The sequence below is a fragment of the Pteronotus mesoamericanus genome, unplaced genomic scaffold, assembly GCF_021234165.1.
Source record: "Pteronotus mesoamericanus isolate MK-2021 breed Mesoamerican mustached bat unplaced genomic scaffold, CSHL_Meso_final contig_256, whole genome shotgun sequence".
Taxonomy (NCBI): Eukaryota; Metazoa; Chordata; class Mammalia; order Chiroptera; family Mormoopidae; genus Pteronotus; species Pteronotus mesoamericanus.
In genome coordinates this window covers 452,265-467,081 of record NW_026555108.1, presented here as the reverse complement: position 1 = coordinate 467,081, position 14,817 = coordinate 452,265, and the positions used below count along the sequence as shown (strand labels likewise).

At 45.5% G+C, this 14,817-nt stretch overlaps 1 protein-coding gene across 1 annotated transcript in view; it reads left to right on the top strand.

Moving 5' to 3' along the window:
• The window catches only part of ARHGEF9 (Cdc42 guanine nucleotide exchange factor 9), a 222,926-nt gene that overhangs the window by 909 nt on the left and 207,200 nt on the right, over nucleotides 1-14,817 (top strand). Inside the window, exons 2-3 of the mRNA XM_054574238.1 lie at nucleotides 4,822-4,966; nucleotides 10,405-10,499. Coding sequence (XP_054430213.1) covers nucleotides 4,822-4,966; nucleotides 10,405-10,499 — 240 coding nt within the window. The remainder of the gene's footprint in view (nucleotides 1-4,821; nucleotides 4,967-10,404; nucleotides 10,500-14,817) is intronic.

Here is a 14,817-nt window from a genome sequence, read left to right as displayed (position 1 = left end):
TCCATGTGTGGTTGCCTCTCGAGCGCCCCATACTGGGGACCTGGCCTGCAACCCAGGCATGTGCCCTGATCAGGAACTGAACCTGTGACCCTTTGCTTAACAGGCTGTCACTCAATCTACTGAACCACACCAGTCAGGGCTATTTAATTCTTAAACTTGTGAGGTGAGAGTAATTTTGCTTATTTTACCAGTGAGGAAACAAGCTTAGACAGGTTGAGTGACTTATCCACAGTCCTACAGATTGTGATAGAATTTGGATTCAAACTTCACTTTTGAGTCCACATCCAGTAGTTTTGTCTAGCCCTCTATAGTTTTTAGGGAGTTTGATTATAGTGGTGACAAGCAGGTGCTTACCACACCCCCATCCACGGAGAGAGGCAAATGTGCTAAAATTGTAGTAGGAGGAATGTTGAATAAACACTAGAATGGATTATCTGGCTTTGAGACTTAACAGTGTCTTCATAAGTGCGTGCATTTTATTTCTCCAGTAATTTTAGGGCAAAGTGTTTTTCAGGGTAATTAAAATTCTCCTTGGTCATGGTGGTGGAGTGGTCCAGCTTGACCTGTATTGTCCCTCACATTCTGCTTTCAGAGAGCTTGGCCCCGTCAGGACATAAGCAATGGGCCCACTTTTTCTGAGAAGGACATTAATAATGTTTACTAGCATTCCCTTTCTACATATATCATTTTTGGTTAGCTTTAGGGACATAAAAATTGGCAAAACACTGGAAGTGAATTTCATTTCAGTGGTTTTAAGACCAACAATCAAGAAGGCAAATGAACGAACCGAATGATTCCATTAGCTGATAATTACAGTTGGGTACTGCATGTCCAAGGTTGCCAGTCGCTAGGAAGAGATTTACAGAGGAACATGTCAGCTTGCTAGGGGGCTGTGTGGACTGGGCATGGAGATGCCCTGTGGGCTCTTTAAAAGCACAGGCTTTGGAGTCGCAAAGGCTTGTGCGTGAGCTGCTCTCTTTATCTGTGAAATGGGTCCAAACACTGCCTACCTAAGAGGGCTGTTGTGGGAAATTGAAGGAGCCAGAGTGTTCAGTATTCCCAGCCTAGCACCGCTCATGCCACACTGTGGGCATCCGCAAAGTGGCGGCTGTTATCATTATTACTGACATTTGGTAACTTATTAATAACTGTGAACAACATGCCGCCAGAGAAACAAACCCGAGACAGTACTGTGGCTGCAGTTAGTTAAGGGGGTTGGAGGAGCATTGTCTGAGGTCAGGAGACTGGCTCTTAGTCTGATTTCTACCTCCTATTTCTTTCGTAACCTTGAGACAGACCCCTCCCCTCTCTGGGCCTCAGTTTCTCCATGTGAACCAGAGGCTACATAGTTAATTCCCGAGGATCTTTCCTCCTTGCCCCCTTCTCTAGTTCTTTCCTCCCGTCCAAGCCTATAATTGCTTCCCTAAGTCCTTTGGGAGGCTCCTTGCCACCCTGTGGCTTGGCGCAGAATGGCTCTCCTTAGCAGGCTTCTTGTGCCCTCTGCTGGCTGGTAGGAGATGCTGGTTATCGTTCCTTGTGTTGAACACCAACCCAGACAGGGACTGGCCTGCAGGGAAGAAGCAAAGTGGAGTAGGAACACTGAATGTCAGGGGACATTGATAGAAGTCCAGACCCTTCGTTTTATAGATGATGAGGACACTGAGTCCTCCAGAAAGGGAACGATTTTTCCTGACAAAGAAAAAAGTGAAATTCAGTTGGTACCCATAGCTCGGAGTTCCAGTCTTAGCTCTGCCACAAATCCTGCTGACAAACCTTCTCTTTCTGGACTTTAGCAACCTTCTCCGGTAACTAAAAATCCTCACCCTTCCCTCAGGCACCTTGCAGGTCTGTTAGAATGCTAAACCAAGACAATGGATATGAAAGCAATGCATTGTGTAAGCAGCAAAGGTCACAAGGTTGCAATGGATCATTATATGCAAATAGGGTGAAAAACCTGATTCTTTTGTGTTTCCCAGAGAAGCTGGCCTTTGGCCAGCTTCCTCCAGGGTGTTTTATTTTTAAGGGTTGTTCACCCAACCCTCTACGGCTAAGTACCTCCTAAAACTCTAGCTGCTTTGGCACCGAACTGGCTGTGGTCAAGACTCGGGCTGCTCTTGTAGCGCAGGAGATGGTGTAGCTTCAAGGGCATGATGTCAGGAGGCAGGGATGTGGACTCTTCACAGCCCATCATTTGGGGGACGATGCTCAAGCATAGCAGGGACTCACAGTTCTCTGTGCCTCATTCCTCACACTAAGGAAATGTGGAGAGTAATATTAATAATTATAGCTAACATTTACACAGTGCTTATTATGTACCCATGCACTGTTCCCAGCATTTTACCTATACGAATTCATTTTCTCACACAACCTACCCTATGAAGTTAGGGACCATCTTTAAAATCAGTATGATAATAATGCCTACCTTACAGGGTTGTTCCGAATATGAAATGACTAAATACACTCAAGGGCTTATATAACAGTGTGTGACTAAGAGTCACTGCACAACAAATGTTAGCTGTTTGCTTTAGTTATTAAAAGCAAATGTCACAGGAAAGGACTGTACCTCAAGACTGTCATTAGTTAACACCTTGGTGAGAATTAGTAAAATAAAGTTTGAGGGATGAAGGGGGATAATGGTAAGAATTCTTTAGATTTGTATAGGATATTATACTTTACAGAGAGTGCTTTCCCATATATGAAGGCTTTTGTGAAACTAATGATAATTGTCATTATTATTATTATTATTCTCATATGACAGGTGAGGAATTTGAGGCATGACAGATGAGAAACAACGCATTGATGTTGGAGTCAAAATGCTTAGTTTCAAGGGCCTAGCTCTTTCATTTTATTGGATATGTCATTTTTTGAAACATTAAAAAATTTTTTTGTTAAGATTTAATTTATTTTTTAGAGAGAGGAGACGAGAGGGAGAAAGAGAGGGAGAGGAATTGCTGTGTGACAGAAACATCAGTCGGTGACCTCTCATGTGCTCCCAACCAGGGAACTGGAACTGGGGACCTGGGCTGCAACACCTGGCCCACAACCCAGGCATGTGCCCCAACTGGGAATCGAACCAGCAACCCTTTGGTTCATAGGCTGCTCAATCCACTGAGCCACACCAGCCAGGGCTGAATATGTGATTTTTGATACCTCATTTAACCACTTTGATTCTTGGTTTCCTTCATTTGTCCACTGGAAATAAGAAGTCTTTCTTGCTTCTTTCCTAGCGCAGAAAGAAAACAGATACCTAGTATGTGCTTTTACTTCTGTTCTCATTTCATGCCCCCAGTATCTCTGCTGTATTGATACCATAACCACTATCCTATTGTATTATGCTTCTGCCTACAAATGATATTCATAATCATACTCATGAGCAGCTAAGGCAGTGGCAATTGTGCACATACCACAGCTGAAGAGCCTGAGCCTTGTCTAAGAATACAAAGTGAGACGGTGGTAGAATTCTGGCCTTTATGTCAATGCTGGATCTACGCTGCCTTTCACTCCATTGTAGAATCTCTTGAGAATTGTTCAGCCCAATCCCTCAGTCTCTTAGCTGTTGTACATTTAAAAGCTGATGGCACAACCTATTGGCTGTAAAGGAAACTACAGTCAGGTTTAGCCAAATTTCCAGCTATTCTGGCTTCTCTTCTTTGTTCTCCCCGCCACCTTCAATCAATTCCCGCCCACACTATGGGTTCAGCTTCTCCTTCCTAGTGGCCCCCCTGGCAGAGTGCAACGGAGGGGTGGGCAGGGCACTCCCTAAGCGGGCAAGGTTGCCACTCTGCTGTGGATTCTGTTGTCCAGACCCTCAAGGACGCTGGACAAAGAAGAAGAAAGTCCAAAAATGGGTACTATGTCAGTGTGTTTCTAGACACACTGAATTGTGAAATCGATGCTACAGGAGCCCCAGTTGCAGCAGCTGGGTAGTAGATTTTCTTTAAAGGCATTGTGGGTGGGTACAGAAATTGTAACCTTAGCTCTGGCTGGTGTGGCTCAGTGGGTCGAGCACTGGCCTGCGAACCCAAGGGTCGCCAGTTCAATTCCCAGTCTGGGCACATTCCTGCATTGTGGGCCAGGTCCTCAGTAGGGGGCGCTCAAGGGGCAACCACACATCGATGTTTCTCTTTCTCTCTTCCCCTCTCTCTAAAAATAAATAAATAAATAAATAAAAGAGAGAAGACTTGTACTCGGTCTTAAGATGTTCTTTTTAGCAAGAGAGGCCCTCTGTCTCTGTATCTATCTGTCTGTCTGTCTCTCTTTGTCCCTCTCTCACCCCCTCTCCCTCCATCCCTCCCTTCCTGTCTCATCGTCTTTCACAGGCGCACACACTTTTTAAAGTACTGTTTTATGGGCTTTCTGTGCATCATCTCACAACCTCATCCTACCTACTCATGAAGGTAGGTGTTATTACTGTCCCTTTTATGCAGATAAAGAAACTGAGATTCAGACAGATGAATTCAGTTCCCCAGGTCTCACACTGAGTAAAGGTTAATGTCGATACCAAGTGCAGAATCCTAACTCCCCCAATCCCAATGCAAACAAACACACACAAAAAAATGCCCCCCCCAAAAGAGAAACAAATAAGAGGCTACTTTCCTTAAATCAATTGCCTGATTTTTATTTTTGCTACTGCCCGATGTCTTTTAGGCCGTTGGTGAGTGGATCTCTGCTTGCATTTATTGATGATATATTGTCATCCTGCCTGGATTTGGATGTTGGACCAGATGATATTTCAAAATGGAAAGTGCCACTGTATAAGCCAAGTATTGGCCTACGCCCCACCTCCATTGAGTTACTAATCCTGATTAGTTTCCTTTGCAGGCTTTCATCCCCCCAGCTGAACCGTCACCAAGGACTCCACCCCTCAAAATCCTCCTGGCAAAATGCGAATCCCTGCCTATCTCGCAGAGCACTCCCATGGAGCTGGATCAAGTGTCCTGGAGCAGACCCAGGAAGCTTTGTGCAGGTATGCCTTCCATGCCCTGGTTTCTGTGGCAGGCAGGACGTGCCAGGCAGGCCCCAGACAGTCATAGGCCATGTTGACATTTACTCTCCTTCCCCTTCATCTCCCCTCTAGTCCCCCAATCCTTTTCCGCGCTGGTATCTGAAAACCCACCTTTAGTGATGCCTTGGAACCAGAGGTGTCCAATCTGGGGCCTGTGGGCCGCATGCGGCCCAGGATGGCTATGAATGCAGCCCAACACAAAACTGTAAATTTACCTCAAACATTATGGGTTTTTTTTATTATGTGTCACAATGTATTTAATGTGTGGCCCAAGGCAACTAACTCTTCTTCCAGTGTGGCCCAGAGATGCCAAACGGTTGGACACCCCTGGATGGACTTTTCCCTCTCCATGTTCTTCTTTTAAAATGCAAATCTCACCCTGGCTGGTGTGGCTCACTGGATTGAGTGCCGGCCTGTCAGCCAAATGGTTCCTGGTTCGATTCCCAGTCAGGGCGCGTGCCTGGGTTGTGGGCCATGTCCCCGGTAGGGGGTGTGCGAGAGGCAAACACAGATTAGTGCTTCTTTCCCTCTCTTTCTACCCCCATTCCCCTCTGTCTAAAATAATAAATAAAGTCTTTTTATAAATGCAAATCTCCTCTTTTAGAGGGCCTATTACCTCTGAGCACTTAAATAACCTGTCTTCCCAAGGCGTCATTTTTAGCCCAGACCCTCTATACCTCATCCTTTCCAAGGCTCCAAAGCTCCAGTTCCTTCTGTGCACTTTCTCCACAGTGCTCTTACATACATCCTCTTGGTCTTAACAGGACCAGTCCCATACTTGTCACTCAAAGGTAAAGCTCCATCTCCTGCTCCATCTGGGAGGATCCATGTTCTCTTGGCTGTGGGCCCAACACCATCCGCTAAAAGCCCCCAAGTCCCACCCCACTCCTTTTGCAGAAACAGAATTTGCATGAGTGCGAGGACCCACAAGACCTCGCCATGACATTTCTTTTCAAAGTTGCGTATAGTCTCTACAAGCTCTGCGAGCCCTGGCTTCACTTTCCCATGTCCTAGGGCTTCCGTCAGCTCTACACTTGCTACTTCTTTTCTCTTTTACCCTCCTTCCTCCCCATGTGGGATGCTGTGACTTGGAGCTCCTTTCCAGCACTGTAACTCTTTGCCAGCATCCCAGGAAGTTAGGAGCCAAAGATATCACAGGCTTGGGTCTTTTGTAGCGTCATCTCCCTCAGAAATATCCAGAAGCCAGGGAGGTGCTAAAAGCAGAGTAAAGAATTCTCATAGCAGGGAAATAATGCTTTTCTGTCAAAACTAAGAGGGTGCTTAGAGGGCCCTCTTGTTTTATGAATGGGGAAACAGCCTCAGAGAGGGGAAGGGACTTGCCCAAGGTCATAATTCTGTCACTTTATAATGGAATTATGACTTAAGGTTTTAACCTCCTGACTTTTCACCATGCTAGAGTGTGATTAAAAAAAAATTTAAAGATTTCATTTATTTATTTATTTTTAGAGAGGGGGAGGGAGGGAGAAAGAGGGAGAGAAACATCCATGTGTGGTTGCTTCTCAAGCGTCCCTTCCTGGGGACCTGGCCCACAACCCAGGCGTGTGCCCTGACTGGGAATCCAAGCTGTGACCTTTCAGTTTGCAGGATGACACTCAGTCCACTGAGCTACACCAGCCAGGGCTAGAGTATGATTCTAACTGCAGTTCTATAGCAAAGAATGTAAGTTCTCTTACATTTTGGAATGCCAAGACTTGGTTCCATGCAAGCGCACCTGTATTGGGATTGCCAACCACATCCTTCCCCGCTAAGGAAACTGCAGGTGGTGGATGCAAACCAAGTCATCAAGGTAGCAGCAGACGCCCATCATGTTTTTCGAGTCCTCTGCCTGGAAATAAGGGACTCTGTCACAATCCCCTGCGAGGTCAGGCCAAGGTATCTTGTCACAGCTGCTTTCCTTGTTCCCTCCCTCCCTACCTTTTTGGAAGTGAGCCTCACCTCTGGCGATTCAGAGGCCCTTCAGCAGCTTTTGGCACTCCACTGCCACGTGCATGACAGTGTCCCCGCAGCCTCCCAGTTGTCAGGGATAGATGATAGCCTGTCAGGGAAGGGCCCGGCCAAGCCAGGGTTAATAATACCTACCCCGGGGACAACTCTGGACTTATTTATAGGCCACAGGTGGGAAAATGCACCCCCGAGATTAGCACAGGTCCTGTCATCACCTCAGCAGCCACTCTCACCTCTGAAATATAAGTGGCTCCCACGTTGCGGCTCTGCTTCTCAAGATCCCGAAAAGACAAGATGCTTGGGCTAAAAATTCCCTTAAAAAGGACGATGACATCAGGATCCCATTTGGGAAGCCAGTTGTCATTTGGCTCCTCTTAGATCCCTGACCCTGCCAGCAATGGGATCTAAGGATCCCATTGCCATTATGTGTAGTACCTGCTTTACCTCCATTTGGCTCAGAGCCTGAAGGAGTTTAGTTTGTTTTCTAGTGCTCGATCTCTGCCTTTCTATCTTCCTCCGCTCCTCATAGTCCCTTTCTCTCAGCTTCTTTTTTTAAAGATTTTATTTATTTATTTTTAGACAGGGGACACAAGGGAGAGAGGGAGAGAACCATTGCTGTGTGGTTGCCTCTCGCGCACCCGCTACTGGGGGACCTGGCCTTCGACCCAGGCTTGTGCCCTACACTGGGAATCGAACCAGCGACCCTTTGGTTCGCAAGCTGGCGCTCAATCCACTGAGCCACACCAGCCAGGGTCCTTTCTCTCAGCTTCTAATCTGCAGGTTCCCTGGGCAGACCAATAGAGTGTAAAGAATTGGAGTTGAGTGTAAAACTTTGAAGTTGGATAGAAACCAGGTTCAAATTTCTGTTCTGCCACCTTGAGCAAGTTGCATAACCTCCCGGGACTTCAGTTTCCCCATCTGAGGAATGAGAAGCTGTATAAGATACGACTCCCAGGATCATGGTGAGGAATGAGTGAAATAGAATTGATGGCTGTCCCTGTCACAGTTCCTGACATCCAGGGGTAGTCACGGATGGTAGGTTCCTTTTCCCCTCTGCCCAAGGACTCCCCCCACATGCATACTCACATACACTGCTGTCCAGCTCAACCCAAATCTGCTCTAGTACATGAGCTACTTCTTCTCACTATTTATTATTCATTTACCCACTCACTCATTCAAAAAACACTGAGCAAAATTAGAAAGTCAGTGGAGTTTGCCTTCTTGTAGCCTGGTATGTTGGAAAAGGCAAGAGTTTTGAAGTCAGGTGTACCTGGATTTGAATCTTGACTCTGTCACTAACTAGATGTGTGACTTGGAATAAGTCACTTGACCCCTTTGAGACTCAGTTTTCTTCTCTGTAATATTAGGGTAGTAATTTGAACCTCACAGTCAATGCTGTAAGTCTCAAAAGGGCTAACAAACATAAAGGTGCTTTATAGGCTCTGAGGTGCTGTAGAACTAGATTGGAATGATTAAAATGGCAATAAGAACAAACCACTTAGAGTTAGGGTTGTATCTTATGCCTGTCCAGGTTGCTTACATACAAGCATACCTCGTTTTCTTGTGCTTCATTTTATTGCACTTCACAGATGTTGTGTTTTTTACAAATTGGAAGCAAGATCCTCAATGAGCCAAAAGATTATGACTTACTTTATTGTGATACTCGCTTTATTGCACTGATCAGAGACCAAATCTACACTATCTCTGAGGTATGCTTGTAGTTGATAGTCAATAAATATCTGTTAATGCCAATATTACAATCTAGTGTTTACTTTCCAAATAAAATAGGTGGGGGATTCTTCTACTTGAAAGGACCAGAATGTCCGAAGCAGCTCCGCTGCAGGTATACTGGCATACACGTCATTCTACCTATTGGCTGAGCTCTGCTCAAACCGCTGGAAGCTTGGCTGACTCAGAGGCCTTTTCTGGCAGTAACATTCAGATCATTTTCCACTGAAGCCCCGTTCCTTCCAGGAGGGCTGCCTATGAGTTGGTGTTGATCTAGAGAGGCAATTTTGACTTTTTTCATCTCATGACACCTATAAGCTACTTATGAAAATGAAGCGGCACGCCAAAAAAATATATATACATATTTTACCGATCTGACAACAAAATGTATAATTTTGACTCATTCACACTGGACAGCTATGGTTTGCCTTCCCGTGGCCTGGTGTGTTGGAAAAGGCAAGAGTTCTGAAGTCAGACGTACCTGGCTGTTGTCAAGGGGAAAGAAGGCAGTGCCCCTGAATAAAGTCAGGTATTACATGTTTTAAAAATTCTGGCGGCATGCTGGTTGAAAATCGCTGATCTAGAGGGTTGAAGGATACAGCTAGAAGAACCTATCACCACTTGATTGAAAGTCCCTGTAGCAGTTGGGAGTAATCTTAAGACAATGGCTTCTGTGTAGGGAAGAATAAACTGATAGGTCTTTATCCATTATTTGAGTATTTCTCTGGTGATGGTATCATTTATCCACTTTTGATAACTGGGCCAGGTGCCAGAATATCTGAATTCTGTTGTGGAGTTTTATATGTGCTTGTGTGTGGGAATGTGCTATTTGGCTGTTCTGAGAACACTGATTTCACTTACTAATTGGGTCTGATTAGTTATCTCCTTGGTTTCTCCTCCTCTCTGTTTTTTGGACACAGCCAGTTCTCACATTTCCTTTTAATAGGTAGGTTACAGAAAGGGATGAACATTTAGAACTCTTTATAGTGCTCTGGGAAAGTATTGGGAGGGGCAAAAATGAAAGCTATTGGTGGAAACAAGGCTTTGACAATATTTGTATGTTTTAAATAACCAAACTCTTCATGCCATCGAAAACTTCCAAGTACTAGAGAATTGTCCAGACCTGGAATTCTTACTTTGTAATTCCAGTCAATAGCCTGAGGTTCTTTTTCCCCCCCAAGATATTCCCTGAGCAATGTAAGAAACTCTAGAGTACTTCAGACACTGGCTTTGGATTTCTTTTTGACTAATTTCAGCCCCGTTTCTCCCTACGACTGGCCTCCCAGAAGCATAACCTTCCCTTCCATTCCCTCATGCACCTCAATCCTGGTGGTGCTGAAAGGCAGACCTTTCAGGAACAGAAAGTCAGGAGCGTTCACCTTTTTTCCGTGAGGTTAATTTTTTAGCCAGTCCTCTCTAAAAGGAGCTGAGCTGTTGCCCTGGCCCGTGTGGCTCAGTTGGTTGGAGCATTGTCCCGTAAGTGAAAGGTGGTGAGTTTCATTCCCAGTCAGGCCACACACCTGGGTTGCCAGTTAGATCCCTGGTCGGGGCACGCACAAGAAGCAACCAGTCAATGCTTCTCCTTCACATCAATGTTTCTCTCTCTCCCTTCCTCTCTCTCTAAAAGCAGTAAAAAAGGGTCCTCAGGTGAGGAAAATAAAGAACTGAGATCTGGACTCAGCCTAAAGCGTATTCTCTCACCACAGGTAACTTGGACCAGGGCTCGAAGACACTGGAAACCAGCAAGAACATTGGTGGATACTGGAAGCCTCAGGGACCAGGAAACAAGCAAGTGAATGAAGTAAGACCTCTTTCTTATTTCCTTTGGAACTAGCCAGACCTCCAGGACCATTTATTTCTTCTATGCTTTCCTTTTTCTATACACACTGCAAGTATTGGCACTTCCAACATATGCAATGAAAACAATTTTTTAAGTGGGGTTCGAGCTATTTCATGGCTACATCAAAGTCGGGAGCATTTGCCTTTTTTCCCTGAGGTTAATTTTTTCTAGGAGATGAATCAAGGACTTTTTATGGCTTTCACGCAGGCTGCCGTCGCCATTGTCTTTGGCTGCCTTTCCTGTGGCAGATGGGAGAGGTGTGAGAGTTTAAACCCCCGGTACTTTGGTTTCCTTTGATTATATCCTGCAGGTTCATGATCATCTCCGGTGCTAACCAGTGGCATGTTTATGGGCATTCCCTTGGAGAAGATGTTTCATAAATGCAAATGTAATAGCTGGTGCTTAAAAGTTCAATGTTAGCAGGCTTCCTGACTTCCATGCATTCGCAGCCGTGTCTGTGCAGTATATGGGAACTTTTGTAAGTGTAGCTTTCTTGCTGTATGTTTGTGCATGCGCATGCCTACCCATGTATGCCGACATAGGCACCTTCGCCCACCTACATGCCTGTCAGAGTACTTTCTGGGGACACATACGGGTGTCCATGAGTATGACTGCAATGTTTCTTTTTCTAATTTAACCCTCTGCGTGTGCGTGCCTGTGTTTGTGTGTGTGTACATTTTCCATCCTTTTGTCTGAGTGTATCCTGGGTGTTTTGACACCTGGTGCTTTTTCATATGTGTTTGGATCTGTGCGCCCATCCATTTGCACCTTCTTGCTTGAGAGTGTGTACAGATATGTCTCTGTTTGCATGAGCTAGTCCATCTGGGAGCAACTGTGTTTGGATGTATAAGGCTGTAGCTCTGTAGCTAAACCTTGGTGAGCAATGACAGCAGAGAATGCAACCCCCAGAGAGGTCTAGCCTAGTAGCCTAGCTTTCACTACTACCACCTTCCCACTAGAATATTTCTGCTCAGAAATAGGCTTTTAGTCACAGCAGTTCAGGCCTGTTTCATGACCGCCACTATCTAGAGACTCTTAGCCAAGGACATGTGCCATGATGTCGAGGGGTTTTTGTTTTATTTTGTTTTAGTTTGGGAATTGCAACGTGAGGTCCAGAGGAAAAAGTCTATGGCTGACCGTCTTCCGTTCCCTCCCTTGCTCAGTTGTCCTCTCACCAGCCTTCCCTCGCATGAGTTCCTTGATCCAGACTCAGGTTGGCCCATTCTTCCAAATAAAAGAGCAATGACAGGCAGGTCTGGGCGCTTCTTTTATTTCAGTCGGGTCCCCATGCTGGGTCTCTTTTTACTCAGAGAACAAATGATCAGCATTGACCTAAGCAATAACTTGTGGATGCTCAAAAGCAGCAATTAGTCAATTGCGTTAAGGCTCTTTCCCTGGGGAAGCCAGCCTTGGAAAGGCCCCAGGAGTTGAAATCCAGGGAGATGGTTCTGGCAGGATGAAATTTTTACACTCAGCGGTTTTAGGGGAGTGATGGGTATCACCAAGGAAGCCTTGGGGGGGCTCTAATGCATCCACAGGGCTTTGAATGTTTAAGCAACTATTTTTGCAGCTCGATTCAGCCCTTTATTCTCCTATGATAGTATAATAATAGTGATAGCAATGGCTTAGATCTCTTTGACATTTTACAAAATGCTTTCAAATCTAAAGTTTTATTTCACTTCATGGCAGCCCTGTCAATAAATACCACCTGCCTTTTGTACATGAAAATGCTGAGACTGAAAGGGGGATCATGACTTACGTTAAGTTACCCTGCTGATAAATGATGGAGTTCAATGTTCTGTAGGACTCCAAACTAGGATGCAGGACCTAGTTCTATGGTCTGTCTGTCTTTTAGAACCCTGAAGAATCCAGAGTTGGGAGCAAAATGCTTTTTCAAGGGACTAATTCAAGTGAACAAGAAGAGTTCAGTTGCAATACTCAGGACTTCTTAAAGAGGGTGGAATTTGAGCTGAGTCCTGAAGTATGGGAAGGGATCAAATAGGCAGAGCAGAGGGAACTGGCCTGGAAAGATGGTAGGTGTCATGACCAGGAGTGAGTCACTCTCCTGGTCCCCTGGGAGCACTCAGTTCAAGCTGGGCTCTTATGAACAGTGCCAGGAGCCAAAGGGAACTACTCTTTACACGTGTGCATACCTTATAGCTAAGAGAGCACTTTTAAACATACAGTGCCATTTAAATCCCACAGCTACTCTGGGAAGACAGTGTTATCTCCATTTTTCAGATGAGAAAATGAAGCTGAGGGAAAAGTAAGGACTTTCCCAAGGTCAAAAAGCAAGCTGATAGCAGAGTCAGGGTGGACCTTCTTGTGGCTCCAAGCCTAGTATCCTGATACCTGTTCGCACTTGGGGAAGATGGCAGAATATCTGCAGTAGGTCTTAAAGCATATAGATCTCACCAGATTCTGTCTTCACCAGCCCCACCAGACTCAACATCAGCTGCTGTTCTCGGCCAGGAAACGTGCTATGAGTGTGGCTTCAACTTACCAAGTCAGAAAGCTCCGGGGGGGATACACTGCAGGCAAGATCAATACCCCATGGCCAGCGCTGTGAGGGAGACTATAGTTGGCTCACACTCAGTGGTTTCTTTTCTCTTCTGCAACACTCCTGTGTCACCATTCAAAACACCAACCAAACTTTCTCCCGGAAGTTAAAAGTAGCCAGTCATGATCGCTGTTCCAAATCTTGCAAATTTACAGGGAAATGAAATGATTTTCTCTAAGTCATCCAATAGGTTTGTTCGTTCATTTGTTCATCCATCCATTCATTCATAAAACAGAGACTGTGTTCCAGAAACTGAGCTGGCTTCTGGAATACAGAATTTCAAAAAGACATCTGTGCTTTCCAGGAGTTCACGGTCTGATCATGGGCAAATGATAAGCCAGTGAGGAATCAGAGCAATGTGATACGTCTCAAGAAAAAGGCTTGGGCCCATATCTGTAGAAGAAGTGCTTAATTCTGTTGGAAGAAGTCAAGGAAACAGACTTGATCCTTAATCCCAGAGGAGGTGATCTAAAAAAATGATCAAGAGGCCCTGGCTGGTGTGGCTCAGTGGATTGAGTGCGGGCCTACAAACCAAAGGGTCGCCGGTTCGATTCCCAGTCAGGGCACATGCCTGGGTTGCAGCCAGGTTCCCAGTAGGGGGTGTGCAAGAGGCAACCACACATTGATGTTTCTCTCCGTCCCTTCCCCTCTCTAAAAATAAATAAATCTTTTTTTTAATTGGCTTTTAAACAAATCTTTTACTTTTTGTTTTAATTTGTTCATTTCTAGAGAGAAAGAGGGAGAAAAACATCAATGTGTGGTTGCCTCTCACATGCCCCTTACTGGGGACCTGGTCTGCAACCCGGGCATGTGCCCTGACTGGGAATCAAACCGGCCACCCTTTGCTTTGCAGGCCGGCACTCAATCCACTGAGCCACACCAGCCAGGGCTAAATAAAATCTTTATAAAAATAAAAAAATAAAAAGATGACCAAGAGATCTGAGACAAGTAGGAGGGCTGAGATAGATAGGGCTGGAGACCTCTTTCCAGGCCAAGAGAGGCTAAACACGTGGAGACAAGAGTCAGCACACCAGGCTGAGGGAACTGCAAGACGGATGGATCTGATGGTGGACATCCTGGCAAAAATTCAAAAGGGCAGGGGTCCCAGTACAGTTGATAATACTTGGCATCAAATTGGCAAGTCCCAGGAAGTACCAGAGTGATAATTATCTTCTGAAACTCTGAGGTCTTAGAGCATTCGGGAACATTTGCAGGTGGGGAAAAGTTTAGCATTGAGGGCACCTCTCATTTCCTTGCTCGGATGGCAGAGATAAGTTATCCAGGGACCTACAGGGTCTTGCACTATTTGTGTTTTCCCAGGAGGGTAGAATCAATAGGGACTGCTCTTCTCAGCCTTACCCCTGACTACCTGTTATGCGGATTTCAGATTGTGGGGGACTCAGGGCTAGGTCATGAAATTGTTATGCTTCCATCATTGCTGTAGCTCCCCATGAGCTTTAGATGTAGAGTAACCTCACTCCCCCAGAAGCCCCTTTCCTAGAGAAGCTTTCCTCACCCAACCACTTGGCGTAAGGCTCTGTGCTGAGCCCTGGGATACAGGGAGGAGTCGCGCCCAGTCTTACCCTCAGTTCCTACTCTTGTAGGGGGGAGAGACATGATCCCCTCTAACCTGAAATCAGTCCCTCTTTTGCAGTCTGTATTAGGTTCTCCAAAGAAACGGAAACAATACATATGTGTATTTATATAGACATGTAAAGG